This window comes from Chaetodon trifascialis, chromosome 13, assembly GCF_039877785.1.
Source record: "Chaetodon trifascialis isolate fChaTrf1 chromosome 13, fChaTrf1.hap1, whole genome shotgun sequence".
Taxonomy (NCBI): Eukaryota; Metazoa; Chordata; class Actinopteri; order Chaetodontiformes; family Chaetodontidae; genus Chaetodon; species Chaetodon trifascialis.
Genome location: NC_092068.1, coordinates 11,141,367 through 11,159,591, shown reverse-complemented (window position 1 = coordinate 11,159,591; position 18,225 = coordinate 11,141,367). Strand labels below are relative to the sequence as shown.

The window sequence follows — 18,225 nt, the reverse complement described above, 5'->3', positions numbered from 1 at the left end:
GTGGATCAATCTCACAGCACTGAAAGTGCTGAAATAATTTCATACAGCACACACAGAGGCAGTACCAAAAAGACTTTTATATTGGTTGTATTTATGTTGAATTATGAACGTCAACATTTTTATCACTTGGTCTGTACATCAATTATTAGCTCTTATATTCTACACCATTGAATTCCTTAAATATAGTATATACAGTGGAGAAAGGATGAACATCCCTAGCGTCTTTAGCTTAAAATACATTTAAATGTTATTTTCATACATAATGAGAAATGTACATAAAACAGGTAAAAGAATGCACAAAATATTTGAGTGTGCCATTTGCTTGGACTTATTAAAATAGAGTAATTCTAACATTTTTAAATATGAGTTCCAAGGAAATTCCACAATGAACAGTGTGAAGTATTTGACACCAACTGGACATTATTCATTTTTTTGATTTGATTTTTCTATACAAAATATACAGTAGCTTCTACTTACAGGCCATCCTTCAGTGCTCAGACTGTGTTTACAAACTCAGTAACTCTCGAATTGACATGCAGTGGATTAACCTCATCACTGTAACGTACCTAGCCATGGGCGTGTAAAAGGCTTATGTGGATTTACAGTGTGTGAGAAGTGTTTTCTCACCACCTTCCAAAATATCTCACACAGCTCGTCGGGTGTGTGTGATTGACAGGTAGAAGGCTAATGATGTCACAACACACCTGCTGATTGAACCCTTTATGCCATATTTAGCCAAAGGAACATCTGCTGCAGTGCGAGCTGTGCTGAAATACTTTGGCGTATAGAAGAAAGATGAGGTAGTTTCACAGATAGAGTGCCGAGCATCAAACCAGCACGGTGAAACAGATGAACCCAAACGGCTTCTTTTCCTCTTTAATGTAGGAAGCAAATAATAAATTATCTCTGCCTGTTATTTCAGCACTTCCCTTCGGATCCTCTAGTTATTGGCTTAGTGAAATCCATTGAACAACGCATCTACTTGAGTACTGCTTAATGACTTCAATCCAGCATGGTGTGTATAATCCACAGCCACACCAAGCACCTCAAGCTCTTCTATGATGTCTAGGCCTGTGTTTGAATAAGTATGGTGAATCACAGCACAGTGGACTGGCAGTAATGATGACAGCATGTAGTGTGACATTAGGCAGAGTTATTTGGCATTTTTGGACAGGATGAGAACAGCAGTAGCTGGCGTTTGTGTTGCAGATGGATACTTTTTGGCATGGTGCAGCGTGTCTACTTGAAAAAGCAGCGGAACAGCAGAGGCAGAAACAGCAGCAGACAGTTGAGTCGTGGCAGGCGGGAGGCAAAGCTCGTCACATTGCAGTCATTGCTGTAGCAGCAGTGAACTCTGACACCTGGAGCTCTGTAGCCCTGGCTGTTGGCCTGGCTGCAGAAAGACTTGTAGGAGCATGACTTCATCACCCCACCTGACAATCGGACAAAAATAGGAGTTAGTTATACTGGTTTAGCAGCTGTCTTACATGAACCAAACAATACAGACTCAATTAAACTTATCTCTTTGTCACTGTGGATGTCCAGTGTACAGGGTAATGGTCTCTGCTGTTGCTCCACTTTTTGATAATTAATACATATTTCATGTGCAGGCTGGAATTCGTAAACTGAGTTAACTTCATTTTGTGAAGAGGAGTTGTCTGGTTGCCAGGAACACATGATGTCCTAATTAAGGATATTGATTGAATGGGAGAAGCAAAGCTCTTCATTTCCTTAAAAGCCTCAGACCCCCTGCTGACTGAGATGTGCCTCCAGACAGCAGCCTGTCCTCTGCTAAACACACACATCCTCACATGCAGACACAAACACGGTTTTATGTGTGTTTGCTGTTGGTAGAAAAATAAGTCGAATGAGGGCTAGTAAAAGAAATACTTGGACTCACTATCATGGCCCACCACCACAGCACAGGCATCAGAGTAGCTGGGACAAGATTTGGAGCCTTGCTGGTTGCAGTCATCATTATTGGAGCCCATGCAGGTATAACATCGCAGAGCTTCACCTGAAGTAAACAGGGGAGGGGAAGACCAAGTTGTCACAGGAGCACATTGAAAGCAAATTAAAGTACCACAGTTTTTAAATGCAGCCTTATGAATTTCTTAGACAGACCTGATGTTATTGCATCAGTTAATGGGAACTGCTGCTAATGCGACTGTAGGATCTTCCACCAAATATCCCAGTGATGGTGGAAAAAAGCCCTGTGTCACATGCATCGACTTCCTCAAAAATACGAATAGGCTGCTTAAACATGCTGATGTTTCTGCTGCCATGTTTGTCCTTTAAAAACCAATAGTCAGACTTTAGTTCAAATGATTATTAAGACAGCCAGCTGAAGCTGCTCTGACACAATAAAGACTGAAGTACATTGTGACAAGCTCTTGCACTCAAGCTAATTTAGTCACATTTATCCATTTATCATAAGTTCTGGTCCATTGTTAATTAAGATCAAGCAGTGCCTGTAAGGGCCTCAACTGTGGATATTTTCAACCTTTATTAACACAGGATCTATGGCTGTGATGAGCATGTTCACACAAGCTCAGTGAATTCACATCTGGGTGAAGGTGAGAGTGAAGTGACTAGAGAGCACTAATTATTCACTTCCTTCATGCAAATCTTCCCAAAATCGAGCAAATTATTAAGCAAGTGCTCTCAGGTTAAGAAAAAAAACAACATCTGTCTAACTTCCAGCGAAAGCTTCAGGAGCCCAGTTCAGCACATAAAACACACGTCTTTCTAAAGCTCTCCGGAGGAATGAGGAGTTATTTGAGAATTGGCTGACCTTTGAAATGTCATTTTAACGCTTCCTTTTGAAAAGCCTTCATCCGTCTCCTAAATTCTAAAATGGCTCTTCAGAAACAGCCTTCAATGCTGCTTCCTAAGAGGATCAAACAGAGCCGGACTTATAGGAATCACTGACAGCTTCAAACATCCTTTGTAGAAGTGTATTTCTTGTCTTGGCCATCAAAATAACCTGTTTCAACCCCTGGACTGGTCTTTCATCATGCAGCTATGCTGGCAGGATGGCGGTAAAGAAATAATCAAACCAGTCAATCATCTTCATGAGACTTAGTAATACATCGCTGACGTGTCAGACTGTGATCCCTGTTACTGATAAAAGCACAACTTCAACAGCAAAACAATGAAAACAACAACGAACGATGAGTAGTGGGTCTCATTCCTCTGCTTCATGTGTGTTGACATGGCACGACAAATGCCCCCTGCTGTTTGTAGATGACCCCAGTCTATCCCCCACAGCACAGCTGCTCTACACAGATGCTGTAAGTATTAGCCTGCAGGCCTATTAAGAGATTAGCTGCTGAGATTGCATGTTAGTTACAGAGGAGGAGGAAAGACTGATGCGAGGCACAATTAGCAGGGAAAAACACAGCAATTAGCAAACTTGACATTAAACAAAGTGTGGTTATTAGGTCTAACTGGAAAATAATCTTATTAAAGTCAGAAAATGTGTGGGAAAAATAAAGATAGCTGTAGTGTTGGACACTCAAATGCTCAGGTTCCTGCCTCTCAGGAGGAGACTGAAAGACAGAAAAACAATAAATGCCAACTGTTTTTTAAAAAAAGTGAAGAACACCTGAAGGGAGACACCAGCCAAGTCCAAATGACAGGTGGACAGAGGCTAGAGCAGAGATCTAAAGGGGGGAGGATGAAGTTGAAGATAGGAAAAGGAAGGCTATAATAAAGAAAAACCAAGTCCTTACTGTTGGTCGCTAGCAGAAGGAGAGAAAGCAGGAGCAGCGGACGGTACTGGACAGCGCTCATGGTGCTGGTGGTCCTCAGTCGTCCTGATCACACAATGAAAAGCAGGTTGTTTGGTCCTAAAGCCTCCTGAGCTTAATCTGAGCTATCAGATGAGCTGATATCCCCTCCTGGACTGGTGAGTGCCAGCCCCTCCACTGGGGCCCACAGCTCTGCGTTGAGGAGAGTAGTAGAGTAGAAAGAGTAGCAGAGTTCATGCTGCACCTTTCACCTTAAAGGCTTCTGCACTCTGGCCACACCCATCTTGTCCCTGTGCCCACTTGGTCCAGACCTTACATCACCCTGCTGCACCAGGACTGATCACTGACTCACCTCTGAAGTTTAACTGACGTCTAAAGTTACAAATCAGTGGGAAAAAAAAGACACACTAAGTGATTTTTCCATACAAGATGATGTGATCCTGGTCTGGAGGTTTGCATTCATGCTGCTAGAAGCTTGATTTTCAGCCACTTATCCATTACTTTAATGATTTATTTCAACCTCCCTGTTTGCTTTCTAACTAGTTTTCACACACTCAGTCATAACACTTGCTACTCAAGATCAGTCTCACAGCAATTTCACACATTAGCAAAATCACCTGCGATTGCAAATGCTGTTTCCTCAGTCAGACTGGAAACACCACAATGTCAAAAAGTCCTAATCAAATCCTAAAGCTCATTAATCATTGGTCATGCCACATCCTCTGACTTTCAGTGGAAAAACACGTTATGTGGGTAAAGAACCACAGTGAACCCAGTGTGCTGTATTGCCATCTTTTATTGCACTTTGTAAGCAGATGCTGTACAGTGGCTGTGCAGAGAAGTTATTCCTCAGTGTGACGACGACCATAGCAGGACGAGGACATATCCATCCAAAATTAAATTACTCCTGGTCACAACTGAATACAGTCACGATTAGTTTGCTTTATATCAAAATAAAATCCCAAAAAATAGTCCCACGATTTCATCGAGAAAGCTATGACAAGTATGACAAATATCTACAAGGTCACATGAGGGAGGCGGGCTGAGGATGACGGATAACTATCAAAATGCAGAAGAGTCGTTTTCGTATTTGGAATTTCCTACAGCATATACACACATTGACATTACAAGTTCTTCTTTCTCTCACATGCAGTAAGCTACTGTGATAGTTTGTGTTCTCTTAGTGGTGTATCAACGTTTCATGAATGAATCTACATCTCTGTTACTCGTTTTAAAAGCCTTTCTCTCGTATTAAGAGGAGACAACAACAGGAGCGGGTAAACAGTCTTCTCCCTCAGCGGCTGTCATGGCAACATCATTATAGATAATTTAACCCACAAACGACACTCTCGCTTTTCTCATTATCATACACACACACTCTCTCTCTCTCAAATGCACACAGACACACTCATTAGTGATATGATACATTTTCTAAAACTTTTAACCAGACCCCTGATACAGTACGATACACTGACACATCAAAAATGTACAGAGTGATTATGAGGAAGCCGTTCCTGTGGATCCTGTATGCACAAAGTCAGTAGGAAATTTTAAGCGAAGACCATTTTGGCCTTCGATGTCCATCTGTCCTTGAAAGCCTGGTAAATAATAGTGATCCGCTTCAATCTCGCAGTAGCTTTTCCACAACCACCCCTCTTCTCTGTGAGATTTGGCCTCGGTGTGGCGTGGTCGCTAACTCCTCCCCATCTTGGCGATCAGCTCGTCACAGATCTTCGTCAACTCCTCGATCTCTTTGTTCTGTAAGCAGTTGTCAAAATTACAATACATGTACTTTGCTCACATGGACATATGTTTTTACATCTTCTACACCCCAGGACTCTGTTAGCCAGGAACTCTGACTGACCTTTTGCTCCAAGGTGCGCTCCAGAGACTCCACCTTCATCTGCTCCTTCCTCACACTGGCCTGGTGGGCGGCCTGCTCTTGCTTGGCCTTGGCCCGCACCTGAGCTATCTCTGAATTAGCCCTGGAGACACACGAGTGATACAATGAGAGTCCAGTCACCTCTCCATGGCCCCCTTAAGCATGGAAAGTCTTACTGTATGAAAGCATAACCCGGCCTCTGCAAACCCAACAGAGAATTAATCTTGCCAAGAAATTGATGAATATTCTGTAGAAACAGGTAATTATATTGGCCAACATATTTCAGGTGGGCATTGAGGTATTGTTAGTGCATGGTGGTGTTTTCCCTTTGGGGAAAATAACACTGTCACGGTGGAATGAACACGAGATAATGAGAGTGCATACACTCACTTGTCTAGTTTCTCCTCTGCATGAATCTTCAGGGCTTGATAGCGCTGCTCCTCCTTACGGACCCTGGACAGATATTCCTGAGCGCATTTCTTCAGAACCTCTTCATTCTGAATGGATGGAGAAATGTTTTAATTACATGCCATGAGGGTTGTCAAGCTAAGTTTTAGGTGACTCACAAGGCCAGTCATGCTGAAAACACTCATTAGTTGTGAATAATTTGTGGGTTCGTCACCTTGCGGAAGCCCTCCAGTACATCCTTCATCTTCTCATAACGTCTGAAGAGGTCGGCTAGAGACTTTTCCACAGAGTTGAGGTCGGCTAAGGCCTGGTCCTTCTCCATGATCAGCTGCTGGATGGTGTGGTGGGAGAGAGACTTCTCTTTCTGGTCATCCTCTGATGGACACACACAAACATGCTAGAGATCAGATCATTCGACTGCACACTGAAGAGTCTGTTGTAGAGGGCACACATACTGTTTAACGACCTACACCAACACGCATACAGACAAACACTTTATTTCTGACAATATATCACAATGGATTTTGTGGGAAAGTATGATTTAACAGCATTTTATACAACACTACATGAGTATATCTGATAAACCAGTGTAGCATGCAAACAAAAACACTGAACAATGGGGAAATCAAAGAGCCCTGAACCATAGAGGCAGAGCTGACAGCTGGTTTGCTTTCAGCGCCATCTAAACCCTTCAGTGTTTCATGACAAAGCTCCGACAGTGCTTCAGCCACCTCCCAGCTTTCACTTTCCTTTCCTGTCCAAGCTTAGATGACCAACCTGCTTAGCTTATTAATTCTGCATGAATGGTTTTCACCACCATTTACAGTACAGAAGCAAAATGCAGATGTCCATGAAAAGGTTTCCTGTGTGTCCGTAAGTCTAAAATTTGCATAATGCTGTACTTATCAGCAACTGAGGGATTACACAAAGGACAGCTGACTTTCACGCTTTAAAAACAAAATGCAGCGTCTCAGACATACAGGATGAAATGAAACAAAACAAACAAATGTCACTGGATGAGATGAAGGAAGCGAGCACATCAGCTCCCCTCTCTGACGGACGGATGGAGGGATGCGAGCTGAAACAAACAAAGTGAAGGACAATCCTGTGTTACTCACCTGGCATGCCTGTCAGGGTTATCAAATAGTGAGGGGCAAAGATGGGAGCAGAACAGAAAAGAAGGGACCGTGTTAAGTCAAGCTGGGAGGGCAAGACGTGAGAGAGCTGAGGGTTAGACAGAGGCAGAGACAGACTGTTCCATTATTGTGATGGTGCTTTAATGAGAGTAAGAAATTAAATCAGCGACAGCAGCAAAAATCTAATTTTCAGGAATGTCCAGAGGTGGATGAGAGGTGAGAGCAGGAGTAATGCAGAGAGTGAACCTGCAGCGGAATTTAATGAGTTCCAGGGAAGCTGGACACCCCCCACCCCCACAGTGATGACGTCAGGATTCAGTTCATATTAATCAAATAGGAGCGCTAGCACATAGCAAAGCTGGCTTGTGTTAGAGGGTAAAAATAAATTCAAAAATAAAAAATACTTAACTCTCTGAAGACAGTGGTGATAGAATGTGTTGCTCCGTTTGCAAATAGTCAAGCGCAGCGAAAAGTAGTGGCAGAGGTTGGGGAGCAAAAGCTGCTGGTTGAAATTAAAATTCATGTGTACTGAAAAGACAAATGGTCCCGCTTTGTATTGAACACTGAACTCACCTATCATCTGTGCAATCGTCTTCTCATACTCAGCAACAATTCTCCTACGGATGAGAAGGATCATTAGTATATGGATGGGGTTAGATCAGTATGACAAATGATTTCAGTGTACACATGTCTCTAAAAAAAGAGTCTTTATTGTATAAAATTCATGTATTTATCTCTAACCTGAACAGATGATTTGTTTCCACATTGGTCTGTCGGCTTGGTTTATTAGCAAGATGTCTAAACATCTAGCTGGAATTAGGTGGACTTTAGACAGCTGTGGAGGTGGCACAATTTGTGCTTTTGGTCATTTAACATTGCTGTTGGAGATGTCTGATATTAAAAAGTCCAGGTTGAGAGAAAAATATGCTGATTTTTATTCACCATTTGTTTCTAAGTGCCCTAAGCAATCATATATTTTCTTAATTTATCTGCCATGTGCACCCAGTTCCTATCTGAGTCTTGCTGTTCCCCCACACTCCAAGCCAATGACCAGCAGGGACCAATAGGAAGCCTTGTTTGGGGAAAAGCAGGTTGCTAGGGGTAAGAGGATTGATTAGCCATGCCTCCCCTTTAGCTTCTTAGCCCCTCCTTATCCTGAGCCCAATCAGTCAAATGAAGTAAGCTGTGTCTTATCCACAATAACTGAGCGGTGGCCAGCTGGACCCACACCCACCACCTGCTGACAGAAAACAAGGTTTCAGTACTGCATATCTCTGTCACCTTGAACCCCAACTAGCAGCCATTTTCCGGACATGCATGGATCATCTGTAGACGGATGATGTAGTTAATCCAAGTTTTGAGTTGTTGTCAGGCGGTTGATGGTTTATAATCCAAATGAGAGCTGCTTAAAGCTCCTAACACATTTTCTCATAGATATCTAACTTTTTAATTCTAAAATGTACACATATCAAATCAACCACAACTATTCCTCCTTTCTCCACCACTAACACACGCTGATAGCAAGACTCAGATGGACTTCTTTAACTGGCTCGCCACTCCGCACTTAACTGAGGCTTTGGCTGACAGTTTAAGCGGGATAAACCACCTGACAGGTTCCCATTTAACAGAATCACACGGAGGTGTTAAATCCATGCTGTGGTGTACAGGTGGGACCTCACAGTGTGGTGTAAGTGATGTCACCCAAGGTGCTGCTTCGTACCTCATCTCCACCACTTCCTGTCGGCTGTCCTCATACTTCCTCTGCCACTCCAGCACTTCTTTCTCCTTTGTCACAATCTGAGGAGGGTGTCAAATTGTTAAGTAAAGCGTGAAGTGAATTTCATGAGTTATAGAATAAAAGAAACTTTGGGGCACCTCCTCTCGTGCAATTCCCAGCGAGTGGTCCAGCTCTCTGGGCAGGTGGGGACTCTCCCCTTCAATGTAGTTGGTGGTCCTGGTGTACAGCGAGGTCTTGGACACTGCGCTCTCGATGGGAGATGACACGTCTCTGTGCTGCTTCCAGGAGCCAATGGAGAGGATGGCGAGGAAAGGAAACATAACCAGTTACGAACCAGACTGAGCTACACGTGAGACACCCTAAACTCCTGAACCAAATCGCAAGGCAGCATCAAACTGCATCGAAATGTACCACAAAGCAAAATCAATATGTAAATGAGGCAGGCCAGTGATGTTCCTGAAGACTTGGTCAGCTGCCACATGATTGGATGGAACAGTCTTCATAGCCACAGTATTAGCCAAGTGATTTGGCTGATGCTGCCCCCAGCTGAGCGGTCATGATCACCTGCTCATCGCAGTAGCTTGAATGTGATTGGGTCCAGGCAAGGCAGAGGGAAAGGAGGGCAGCAAGGACTGCATCATATACAGGAGACGGAGGATTGGGTAGCAGACAGGGCAGCATTGGAAACAGATGTTAGTCTCATGTTAAAGCTTATTCCAACATAATAATCTTACCTGTTGTGGCTTGGATCAGTAGCGTTTACTGTATGCTGTTGCAACATTTGCCGAATTCTTTTACAATTACAAAGACTCATTACAAATCAGACTTTGAATAACATATTGTTCAAGATGCTACAAACCAAAGCATATATGCATGTGCTCATGTAACCACTGCAACCAATGACGATACTCTACCAACAACTCCTCTGCACACAAAACATCACATCAAAATGTAAAAACAATCCTCATCCTTGTACCATTTTTGGTCCCCTAAAACTGCTCTGAAAGGGATTTAGTCATCCTTGGGAGAGACGGATTATGGGAGGATTTGATGAAATGGTGGAGGCTCACAGGGGACAAGTAGACGGAGATCCACTAATATGTGGAAAAGAGAGTGAAGTGTTTGGTCTGGCTGAAGCGATAATTCCATTATTGTAATGAAGGTAAAGACTGGGCAAGTTTAGGAAACCATGGACCTCTTTCAGTTTTTAGTCAGGTGCTCACCCTCCCACTTCAGTGAGGTTTGAACAGAAACTTTAAGTACATCAACCCAAAACTGTCCTGTGGTGCTACGACTCATAGTGGCTTTTACTTAAAGCTCTGTCTTACAGAGAAAATCCTCCCAAAAATCCACGCAAAATGTCAGTACCATAATTTGGAATTAAGTATAATAAAACAACATGTGCTGTGCTGAATAATAATGCGCCATCCTCTCTGGGTATATGTTTGCTGCTGCTTTTGATGGCTTGAGTCCCAGAAACAACTACTACTATCCTGCCCCAGGTTTGCTGTATGTCTTGATTTTCTAAAGTAATAATAATCTGCTGAAACAAACCTCTACTTTAAAACGGGGCTTCAAGATTGAATAAAAATGCAGAAGCCACTTTTGGCACAAGTGTTAGTCATGCTTTTGTGGTGCATATGTATATGCATGTGCATATTTGGATGAATGAAATTACAGCAAAGAAATTGCCACACAAACAACCCGGGGCATTTATGGCTCCTAAGTCTTACGCCTTGGGGCAGTTGCCTGCTTTGCCTAGTTGGTAATTCAGCCTTGTACAAAAGGCACCCAGACCAGATCATTGTGGATCACATGTCAAGTAAACTGTAAACATTTTAGCGTCGCTTGCAGGAGAGCGAGAAGCAAAAATCACATAGACTTACTAAACTACTTAATGCGAGCAAAAAAAAAGGGGGGCAATTTGAAGACACGAGTTGAAGCCACAAGACGAACGCTACGTCAAACACAAAAATAACCCCGACTACAGGAGAGATACTACATGTCACTGCAGGGAACACAACTGGGAAAAGTTTGCTCACAGGGACAAAGTACAGCTGTGGTAGGTAAAAAATGTAGGGACCTTGAAAAAAAAAAGGTCTCATACTTCTGGACTTCTGGTGTCTACGGGAGTTTACAGTGCAGTCTGCAAGTATTTGGACAATCACTTTGGCGCCGTACTCCAGAACGAGTAGGGTAAAATGCTGAGTTTCAGCTCTAATTTGAAGGAATTTAAACCCAAACTGGGTAAATAGTGGAGGGATTATAGCCCTATCATTTCCTGCAATATACAAAAATTGGGGGTACTATGCATTAAACCACATTAAACTCTTTACCAATGTACATGTGAAGTCAGCACTTAAGCCTCATAGTCATTTCAAACTGAGTGTGCTGGTGCACTGAGCTAAAAACAATGAAAAAAGTGTTTATGACCAAACACTTGGAGCGCACTGTAGGGGGACAGATTACGGGGGTGTAATGTTACTCTTACTTTGAGTAAGGGTGAACCGTTGATATTCCACCGCCGAGTGCTGGGTTTCTTAAGTCGAGACTGTAAAATGTGTGGGACAACAGCATGAGGCATGGAGGGAAAGAGGACTGGGAAGAGCCTGCCCTGCTCTAAATCTTACGAGAGTTTTTACACTGACCATCAACAAAAGCAAGTGATTTCACTACTCTTATGTTTAGGCAAGAGCCTTTCCAGCACAAGTCCTCCAACTAGTGAAAATTCTACCTAAAATTCCAAACAAACTGAATCTAAGACCTACCTGATATGTCTGTTAGTGCTGTTAGTCTGGGAAAAGGACCAAATCACAAAACAAGAATGTGACTGGGATTTAGGATGATGATAGCAGAGCGTCAACAAATACATCTGGGAGAGTTATACCCATATAACTCCTCAGCTGCTGATATTAAGCTTAGTTTGAGACTGTCCCAGTCACATTCATGCTCATGTAAGCCTCTCATGAACAGGCAACATGCACGTTGCCCAACATGCACAATAAAGGCAGGGGACTAAGGAGGCACAGCGCTCTGTTCCTGAGGAGTCAACCTGGACGAGCTTGCTGCTAGTCAGGGTGGGAGCTGGACGCAGTAAAGCCATGTTAGAGATTTCACATGTGGAGACTGCAGAGGAGGCAGGACTGCGAATGTAGTGGTGCAGCCACCATGTTGATAAGGCCATGAGTTCACAGTCACACTCAAAATGGTGTGTTTAGGGGGAGGGATGGGCAGGCTGAAACACACTCATGCACGCACACGTGCATCTCTCACACGCACGCTTTTCTGTAATCCCTAATTCGACCATCTTTCCTCTTACACACACACACTTGCATACAGCAGGTGCAGGACTCAACGCAGTACCTGGGGGGTTACAGTAGAGAGGGAGGGGCACTGAGAGATGTTTTTGGCTACCTGCAGAGCCTCTATCCTCAGGGCAGCAAGCACCAGCTCCTCCTGGGCCGCACACATGGTGGGTGGGTGGGGGGGGGTGGGGATTGAAGGATTTCAGGGGGTAACGAAGGGGGGTGGCGGCCCAAGGATGAGAGAGCAAAGGGAAAACATATATAAACTTGAGTTGAGCGCACACACACTTGCTGTCTACATTTCACACTGAAATTCACACTGTAAGCTACAAAACTGCAACTTAGGTATATGGAGGAAAAGAATGGGAAAATGAAAAGGCAAGATGTAGTCAGGTGACATGATGGAAATAACGTTCATACAAAGAAGACACACACAATCACATATCAGGGACACAAAAGGGCCACCAGAGGCAAGGCCTAGAAGGTTCATCAACAGGGGTCATGTGTGGTCTGTCAACACACCTGTAGTTTTTGGGCGAATGCGGTGGGGTTGGTCTCAGCCAGGTCAGGCTCCAGGTACTGCAGGGGGTCGTCACACTCAGACAGCCTGTCTAACAGGGGCATGGCCATAGCTGGAGCAGGGGCCTCCACGGGGCCCTGGCTAGGGGGCTACAGGGGCACCGGGAGGAGTAGGCAGAGGGCAGGGAGGAGGGCAGGGGTCAGCATGGCAAAGCAAGCGCTGAGTGTTTGAGTGGCAGCATTGGGAGTTAAGTCACTGAGCTCAAGTTGGGAACCTAGTGTGGCGTACTGGCTATGTGTCATCAGTGACAAGGCTTTAATGAGAATAACTATGACTGACGGGGCTCATGTTGGAGGGCCAAGTCACGGCCTACGCTATAGCACGTGCAGTGTGGTACTCCACCACTTGTGACTAAACAATGACATAATGTGAATGTGAAAATCAAAACTGACAGATTCTTCTTATGGAGACAAGACACAGAAATGATATTGATTTCTGTCCACAACATACGTGATAACCTGCTCACTGAATCTTTAAAAAGGCATTTGGCTCACCTGCTCGTCCCTCTCTGTGCTTTGTGTTCGGCTGAGTGCGTCACTTTCTCTCTTCCTGCCCTTGTCTCCAGCAGAGCCCTCGGGACCAGGCCGGGAGTTCAGCACTGGTGTCTTCATACCTGCTGTTATCTGGGCTTCCATCTCCTCAAAACTTCTGCACAGTGAGAGAAAAAAAAAGTGGAGAGAGAGAGAGGGACATGGTAGGTAACGTAATGTGTTTGATGGATGAGAGTGTTAATGTAAAAAGTTGCTGGAGGAGCTGATCTGCATGCATCATGCACTGCAAATCATTACGGTTTAAATTGAGCAAACTAGAGATACCAATAAACCACTGAAGGACTGTAGGACTCCTCTTACAGTGAACAGACAATGTATGTAATACTGCAAAGCAACTACACGTATTTAACAAACATGAGAGTCGTAGTATAGTGTGTTTTACCCTGTGCAAGGGGAGCTGGGCTCAGATCCATGTGCACACGTGTTCTTGGTTAAGTTGTCCGATACTGAGTCCAACTTCAGGTACAAAGATGGCTTCTTCACAGACAGTGGCTACATGACACACAAGAGAATTAAGCACAAACTGTCTGAAATCTAATTTTACTTTGGTTTTGGTGGCCAATATAACATATCAAATATGTAAAACATACCAGAATAAATACACAAAGCAATATAAATTCTTTGAATAACAGCAGATACTCACAGGCGAAGAGGAACCAATCTTCTCCATGTACTCAATTTCATAGTCTTGCACTGCCACAGAGAGACAAAGCAAAGTTTTAGATGCAGAGGAACAACTGGAGAAACATTTCAGCCAGTGAGCTCTGGACTGATGCGATCAGACGCTGAGGCAGGGCTGTCTGTTTGGTATTTCATGTCTGACCCAGATGAGTTGAGCCACACAGCCTCTGGGAGGAGGTGGCTCTTCTGGAGGTCAGAGGGCAGTAGAGAACTGGGCCAGCAGGCTTATTTCATTGCCACAGCAAAAATCAATAATGTTGCTGGATGAATGAAGAGTAAAGTGGCTGATTGTTGTACATGACGGTTTATCCAAACATAAGCTCTGAATTTCCTTTGAGCACCACCTGTCTGTGGTATGCTTTGATCTCTGATAGCTTTTATTTGGACACAGGTGGCTGGAGGTACAAAGAGGACTCCTAGAGAGGCAGACAGCTAAGCCTCACCTGGAGCCTGATGAGGAAGACTGTTCTCATTTACAAAGGACGTAAGGTCACATGGCTGAGGGAAGTCTTGTTGGTCAGAGTTCAAATCTGCATCCGTGTCGTGCAGGGCTGCCCACTTATGACTGGTGGAGGAGGCCAGCTTCTCCTCGTCGGTGGCGTGGTCATCCTGTGGGTGGAGGGAGGCAGGTTCATCTGCAGGTGTAAGATCCTGCAACGCAAAGGTGGCAGTGACTGAGTTGGATGAAAGAGGGAGAAACACATGCAGGCGAGAGTGAGAAAGATGTACAGATATGGAGAATTAGGTACACACCTGGGATGGGTCAGACAATGGGGATTTCTTTGGCGACCTCTTCACTCTGAAAGTATTACTGAGAAAGAGAAAAACAGTCAGTCATTGAGATCCAGAGTCACTCAGCACCTTCAGTACACAGCACTTCATTACATACAACATTCACTGCCTAACACCAACAGATGGGTATTGCTACATATCTCAAATGTGTATAGTCACACATGCTAAAATGTGAAACTGGTTGGGTACATCTGCTTTTGCACAAAATTGCAACATGATTTGCATGGAGCAGCCTTATCATATGTCTAACACTTACTGTGGCCTATTGTGTGGCTGAAATGAAACAGCGAAATGTCTGTGAAGAGGGCTGAATCTATAGTTAGTAACTGCACGGTGGTAAATTAATGTTGTGTTATGAATATTTCATTTCTTTTCACACATATCAACAAATAACACAGATCCTAGAGATGAATGTATTTGGTAATGTAGTAGTTTAACTGTTAGTGGAAGGTTTTTACTTTTGTTACTTAACAAAAAAACTGCCGTTTTTAATTTACAGATCACATAGAGTATGGATTCTCAGAGGGTTTATAAGAACTGGGAGTCCTTACAACAACTTTCTTTACTGAATGTCACATCGTGTTTTATCCTTTAAATTTAATGTAAAAGACATATCTGATAGAGCTGAGTCGGTGCTTACTTTAGTCTGTAAAATCTCTGCTCCCTGACACAAATAAACATTTTTAAGCCCAGTATTCAATGTTGTGGGGAAATGGCCAAAAAATCTCTCTCTTACAGTATAATTTAATCATTATTATAACGCTTTAGCTTTTTCAATGGTGAACACAAGAGGGAGCACAAACACCTCCTTTGTTATACACAGTGTGTCGGTAAACAAACATGTATCTGAAAGAAAGATGTTCAGTCAGCTTCAGTAGAGAAAGGTAATGCAGCATTTAACCATATAACAGAATTTGTTCCAATATTTACACTTTTATTTTGGAAAAATGCTGATAGAAAAACTATTACAATCCATTTAAAATGTTTTTAAGAGTGACTGCTAAGAGTGACTGCTAAAGCAACACAACAAACTCAATAAACACATCTCAATGTGTTGCGTTCATCTTCATCATTCAACAGCAACTCATTGAGCACTGTAGCACTGACCTCTATTGGTAGAGGGTTTCAAGGACAAACGTGAGGTCACATGGCACCTTTGTGCACCATGTTGTATAGCACTAGATACTGTAGCTCCACAAGTAGAATTTCCAGCCTGCGTGTAGTAACTCTGTTCAAGAGTTACTACACACTTTGGCTCTTTCATGTATGGGATTTCATCATACATAATACACAATTTTAAACAAAACTGAAAACATGTATCTCCAAATTAAATGGGCAGGATTAAAAAAAGTTTAAATGAATAGTTTGACCATGGGTACGAGGGATTGTGATGTTAATAGGAATAGGCGCAACAGGGCAGCGTGCTGCTTAAAGAGGAGCCACGTGGATTTAAGGGTCAGAATGGGTGGATGGTTGTATTGTCCCTGTACTTACAACAGACAACAAAGAGAAGACACACCCTTGGACTTCCTGTGACATATGGGAATACACAGACACAGGTGACAGAGAGACAGACAGAGGACACTGGCATAATAAACAAGAGGACCACATACAAACACAGACTAGTCTGAAAAAAAAAAAAAAATCCACACCAATAGAGACACAGACATTCCTACATGTCAATATAATGTTCTGCAAGTGAGTGTGGACTCTCCCATAAATGTATGGTCCTGTGGTAATAGACTGAACTTACGATTTAATGGGAGTTTTCTTCTTCTTGGCAGGTTTGTTCTGATTTTGGTCCTCCAGTTCCCCGATGTTGTCATTGTCATTTTCATTGTCATAGTCATTGGATGACAGTTCAAAGGAGGCAGAGGCCTTGGGAGGGGAGTTGGCCATCCTATTGGAGGATTTGAAAGGGTCTATTGAGTCATCAAAGTTATTGGGGTCAAAACTATAAGACGGCCTGGACAGTTTGGGGGAGTTGCTGATACATTTCTTGGAAGAAAATGGATTGAAGTTTGGATCGTCCCACTTGTCAGGCTCCACGTTGTAAGATGCCTTAGGGATTTCCTCCTCGTTGCCATTGTGGATTGCTGGAGGTTCGTTGTCCAACTGTTCCGTCTGTGCTGGAGGGGCCTTCTTCAGCCCCAGCTTTGGTTTCCTAAGAGGCATCTTGCCACCGGGCTTCTTGCCCACTTTCTTGGGTGGGGGAGAGGCCTGGTGTGATGCCTCACCGCTCTCCTCAGAGTAATCAAACTCCAGCCTTACTGACTGACGTTTGGGGATGATGGGTTGCTCTTCAGGGTTGGTGATTGGCTCTTCAAGAGGAGCTGGAGGACACGGCTCCACAGCAGAGACACAGGGACTCTCTGGAGGGATTGCAACAGGACTACACACAGGACCTTTACGACTCAGATCTGGAGAATTGGGAATTTTACTACCTCCAGTATTGAAAGGGTCTATGTTCTCAAAATTATCTGGATCCCATTTGTAGGAGCCACTTGGGGGGATGGGGGATTCGTCTTTGCTGGTTGGACTACCAGGGTGAGGGGCCTCCTCCTGGCACAAAGGTAAGGCCGAAATGACAAGGTTCTCCTCTTGGCTGGTATGATTGTTCTCCTCCGGCAGAGGAGGAGGAGTCTCCACACGGCTCTTCCTGGCCCTTCGGAGGGTTCCTCCAGGGCTCGGAGTTGCAGATCCTCCCTCTGCTTCCTCCTGAGCCTGGACAGGGTTGGCAGTTCTAGGCTTTGCCCGCTTCTTGATCTCCGGGGTGCTGCTGGATGAGGCTGGCCTTGGACTCTCTGGGTTTGAGTTCTGTCTGAGAAGAGGCTTCTTCTTCAGAGACCCAGGGCGGACTTTCTTAGGCCTATGGAGTGTTCCTGGAGCACTCTCAGTGCCCACACTGAAGGATTCAGAATGTGGACGGAAGCCTCCGACTGCTGATCCATCCAACAGACCAGCAGTGTCTAGTTCTCCTCCCTGGAGACTGAGTGAACGTGTCAGAGCGTGAGTTGTTGAATCTGTAGCAAAAACGTCGATGTTGTATGTGCCACTGGCAGCTATGGGCTTGTCCTCATCAAAAACAATGGAGAGTGAACGACAGGGTGGCTCTTCCGAAGCCAAGTCAGAGGTAGGATCACTGACTGAGGTGTCTGCTACTGCAAAAGACAGAGAGACATAACATAAAAAGGTTGAATTCAGATGCTAAAAAGCTGAAATTGAAAAGAAGTTAAATTTGGATTTATTATATATTTTATCTGGTGAGGGGGTGGGATGCAACCTTCTTGGTGTGATCAAGAAGCCTGCATGGAGATACAAGCTGCAGCTTCTGACAAATCCAATTATAGAGATGAATGTGCTATAAATAATTCAATCAGAGTTTCTCGGTTGGACAAAA

The 18,225-nt window shown here is 43.9% G+C and overlaps 2 protein-coding genes across 14 annotated transcripts in view; both read right to left on the bottom strand.

Moving 5' to 3' along the window:
• Nucleotides 1-841: 841 nt before the first annotated feature.
• ly6pge (lymphocyte antigen 6 family member pge) lies at nt 842-3,951 on the bottom strand. The gene is made up of 3 exons (XM_070978304.1): nt 3,735-3,951; nt 1,901-2,017; nt 842-1,433 (listed from the first exon to the last, which is right to left on the bottom strand). Exons 1-3 carry the CDS (start codon nt 3,793-3,795, stop codon nt 1,240-1,242), a joined length of 372 nt encoding a protein of 123 aa, XP_070834405.1. The 5' UTR covers nt 3,796-3,951; the 3' UTR covers nt 842-1,239.
• A 579-nt stretch (nt 3,952-4,530) lies between these two features.
• tacc2 (transforming, acidic coiled-coil containing protein 2) overlaps nt 4,531-18,225 on the bottom strand; it is a 50,286-nt gene continuing 36,591 nt past the window's right edge. For 3 of the 13 annotated variants that reach the window (XM_070978269.1, XM_070978257.1, XM_070978268.1), the window contains 16 exons: nt 16,579-17,986; nt 16,320-16,355; nt 14,787-14,844; nt 14,477-14,684; nt 13,996-14,045; nt 13,735-13,844; nt 13,296-13,449; nt 12,744-12,890; nt 11,408-11,467; nt 9,054-9,191; nt 8,899-8,975; nt 7,743-7,795; nt 6,257-6,417; nt 6,025-6,131; nt 5,617-5,737; nt 4,531-5,510 (listed from right to left, as the gene is read on the bottom strand). In XM_070978269.1, the coding sequence (XP_070834370.1) occupies nt 5,445-5,510; nt 5,617-5,737; nt 6,025-6,131; nt 6,257-6,417; nt 7,743-7,795; nt 8,899-8,975; nt 9,054-9,191; nt 11,408-11,467; nt 12,744-12,890; nt 13,296-13,449; nt 13,735-13,844; nt 13,996-14,045; nt 14,477-14,684; nt 14,787-14,844; nt 16,320-16,355; nt 16,579-17,986 (2,954 nt within the window). In that variant the 3' untranslated portion in view covers nt 4,531-5,444. The remainder of the gene's footprint in view (nt 5,511-5,616; nt 5,738-6,024; nt 6,132-6,256; nt 6,418-7,742; nt 7,796-8,898; nt 8,976-9,053; nt 9,192-11,407; nt 11,468-12,743; nt 12,891-13,295; nt 13,450-13,734; nt 13,845-13,995; nt 14,046-14,476; nt 14,685-14,786; nt 14,845-16,319; nt 16,356-16,578; nt 17,987-18,225) is intronic. The other 10 variants (XM_070978259.1, XM_070978270.1, XM_070978258.1 and 7 more) reach the window with 9 other exon arrangements.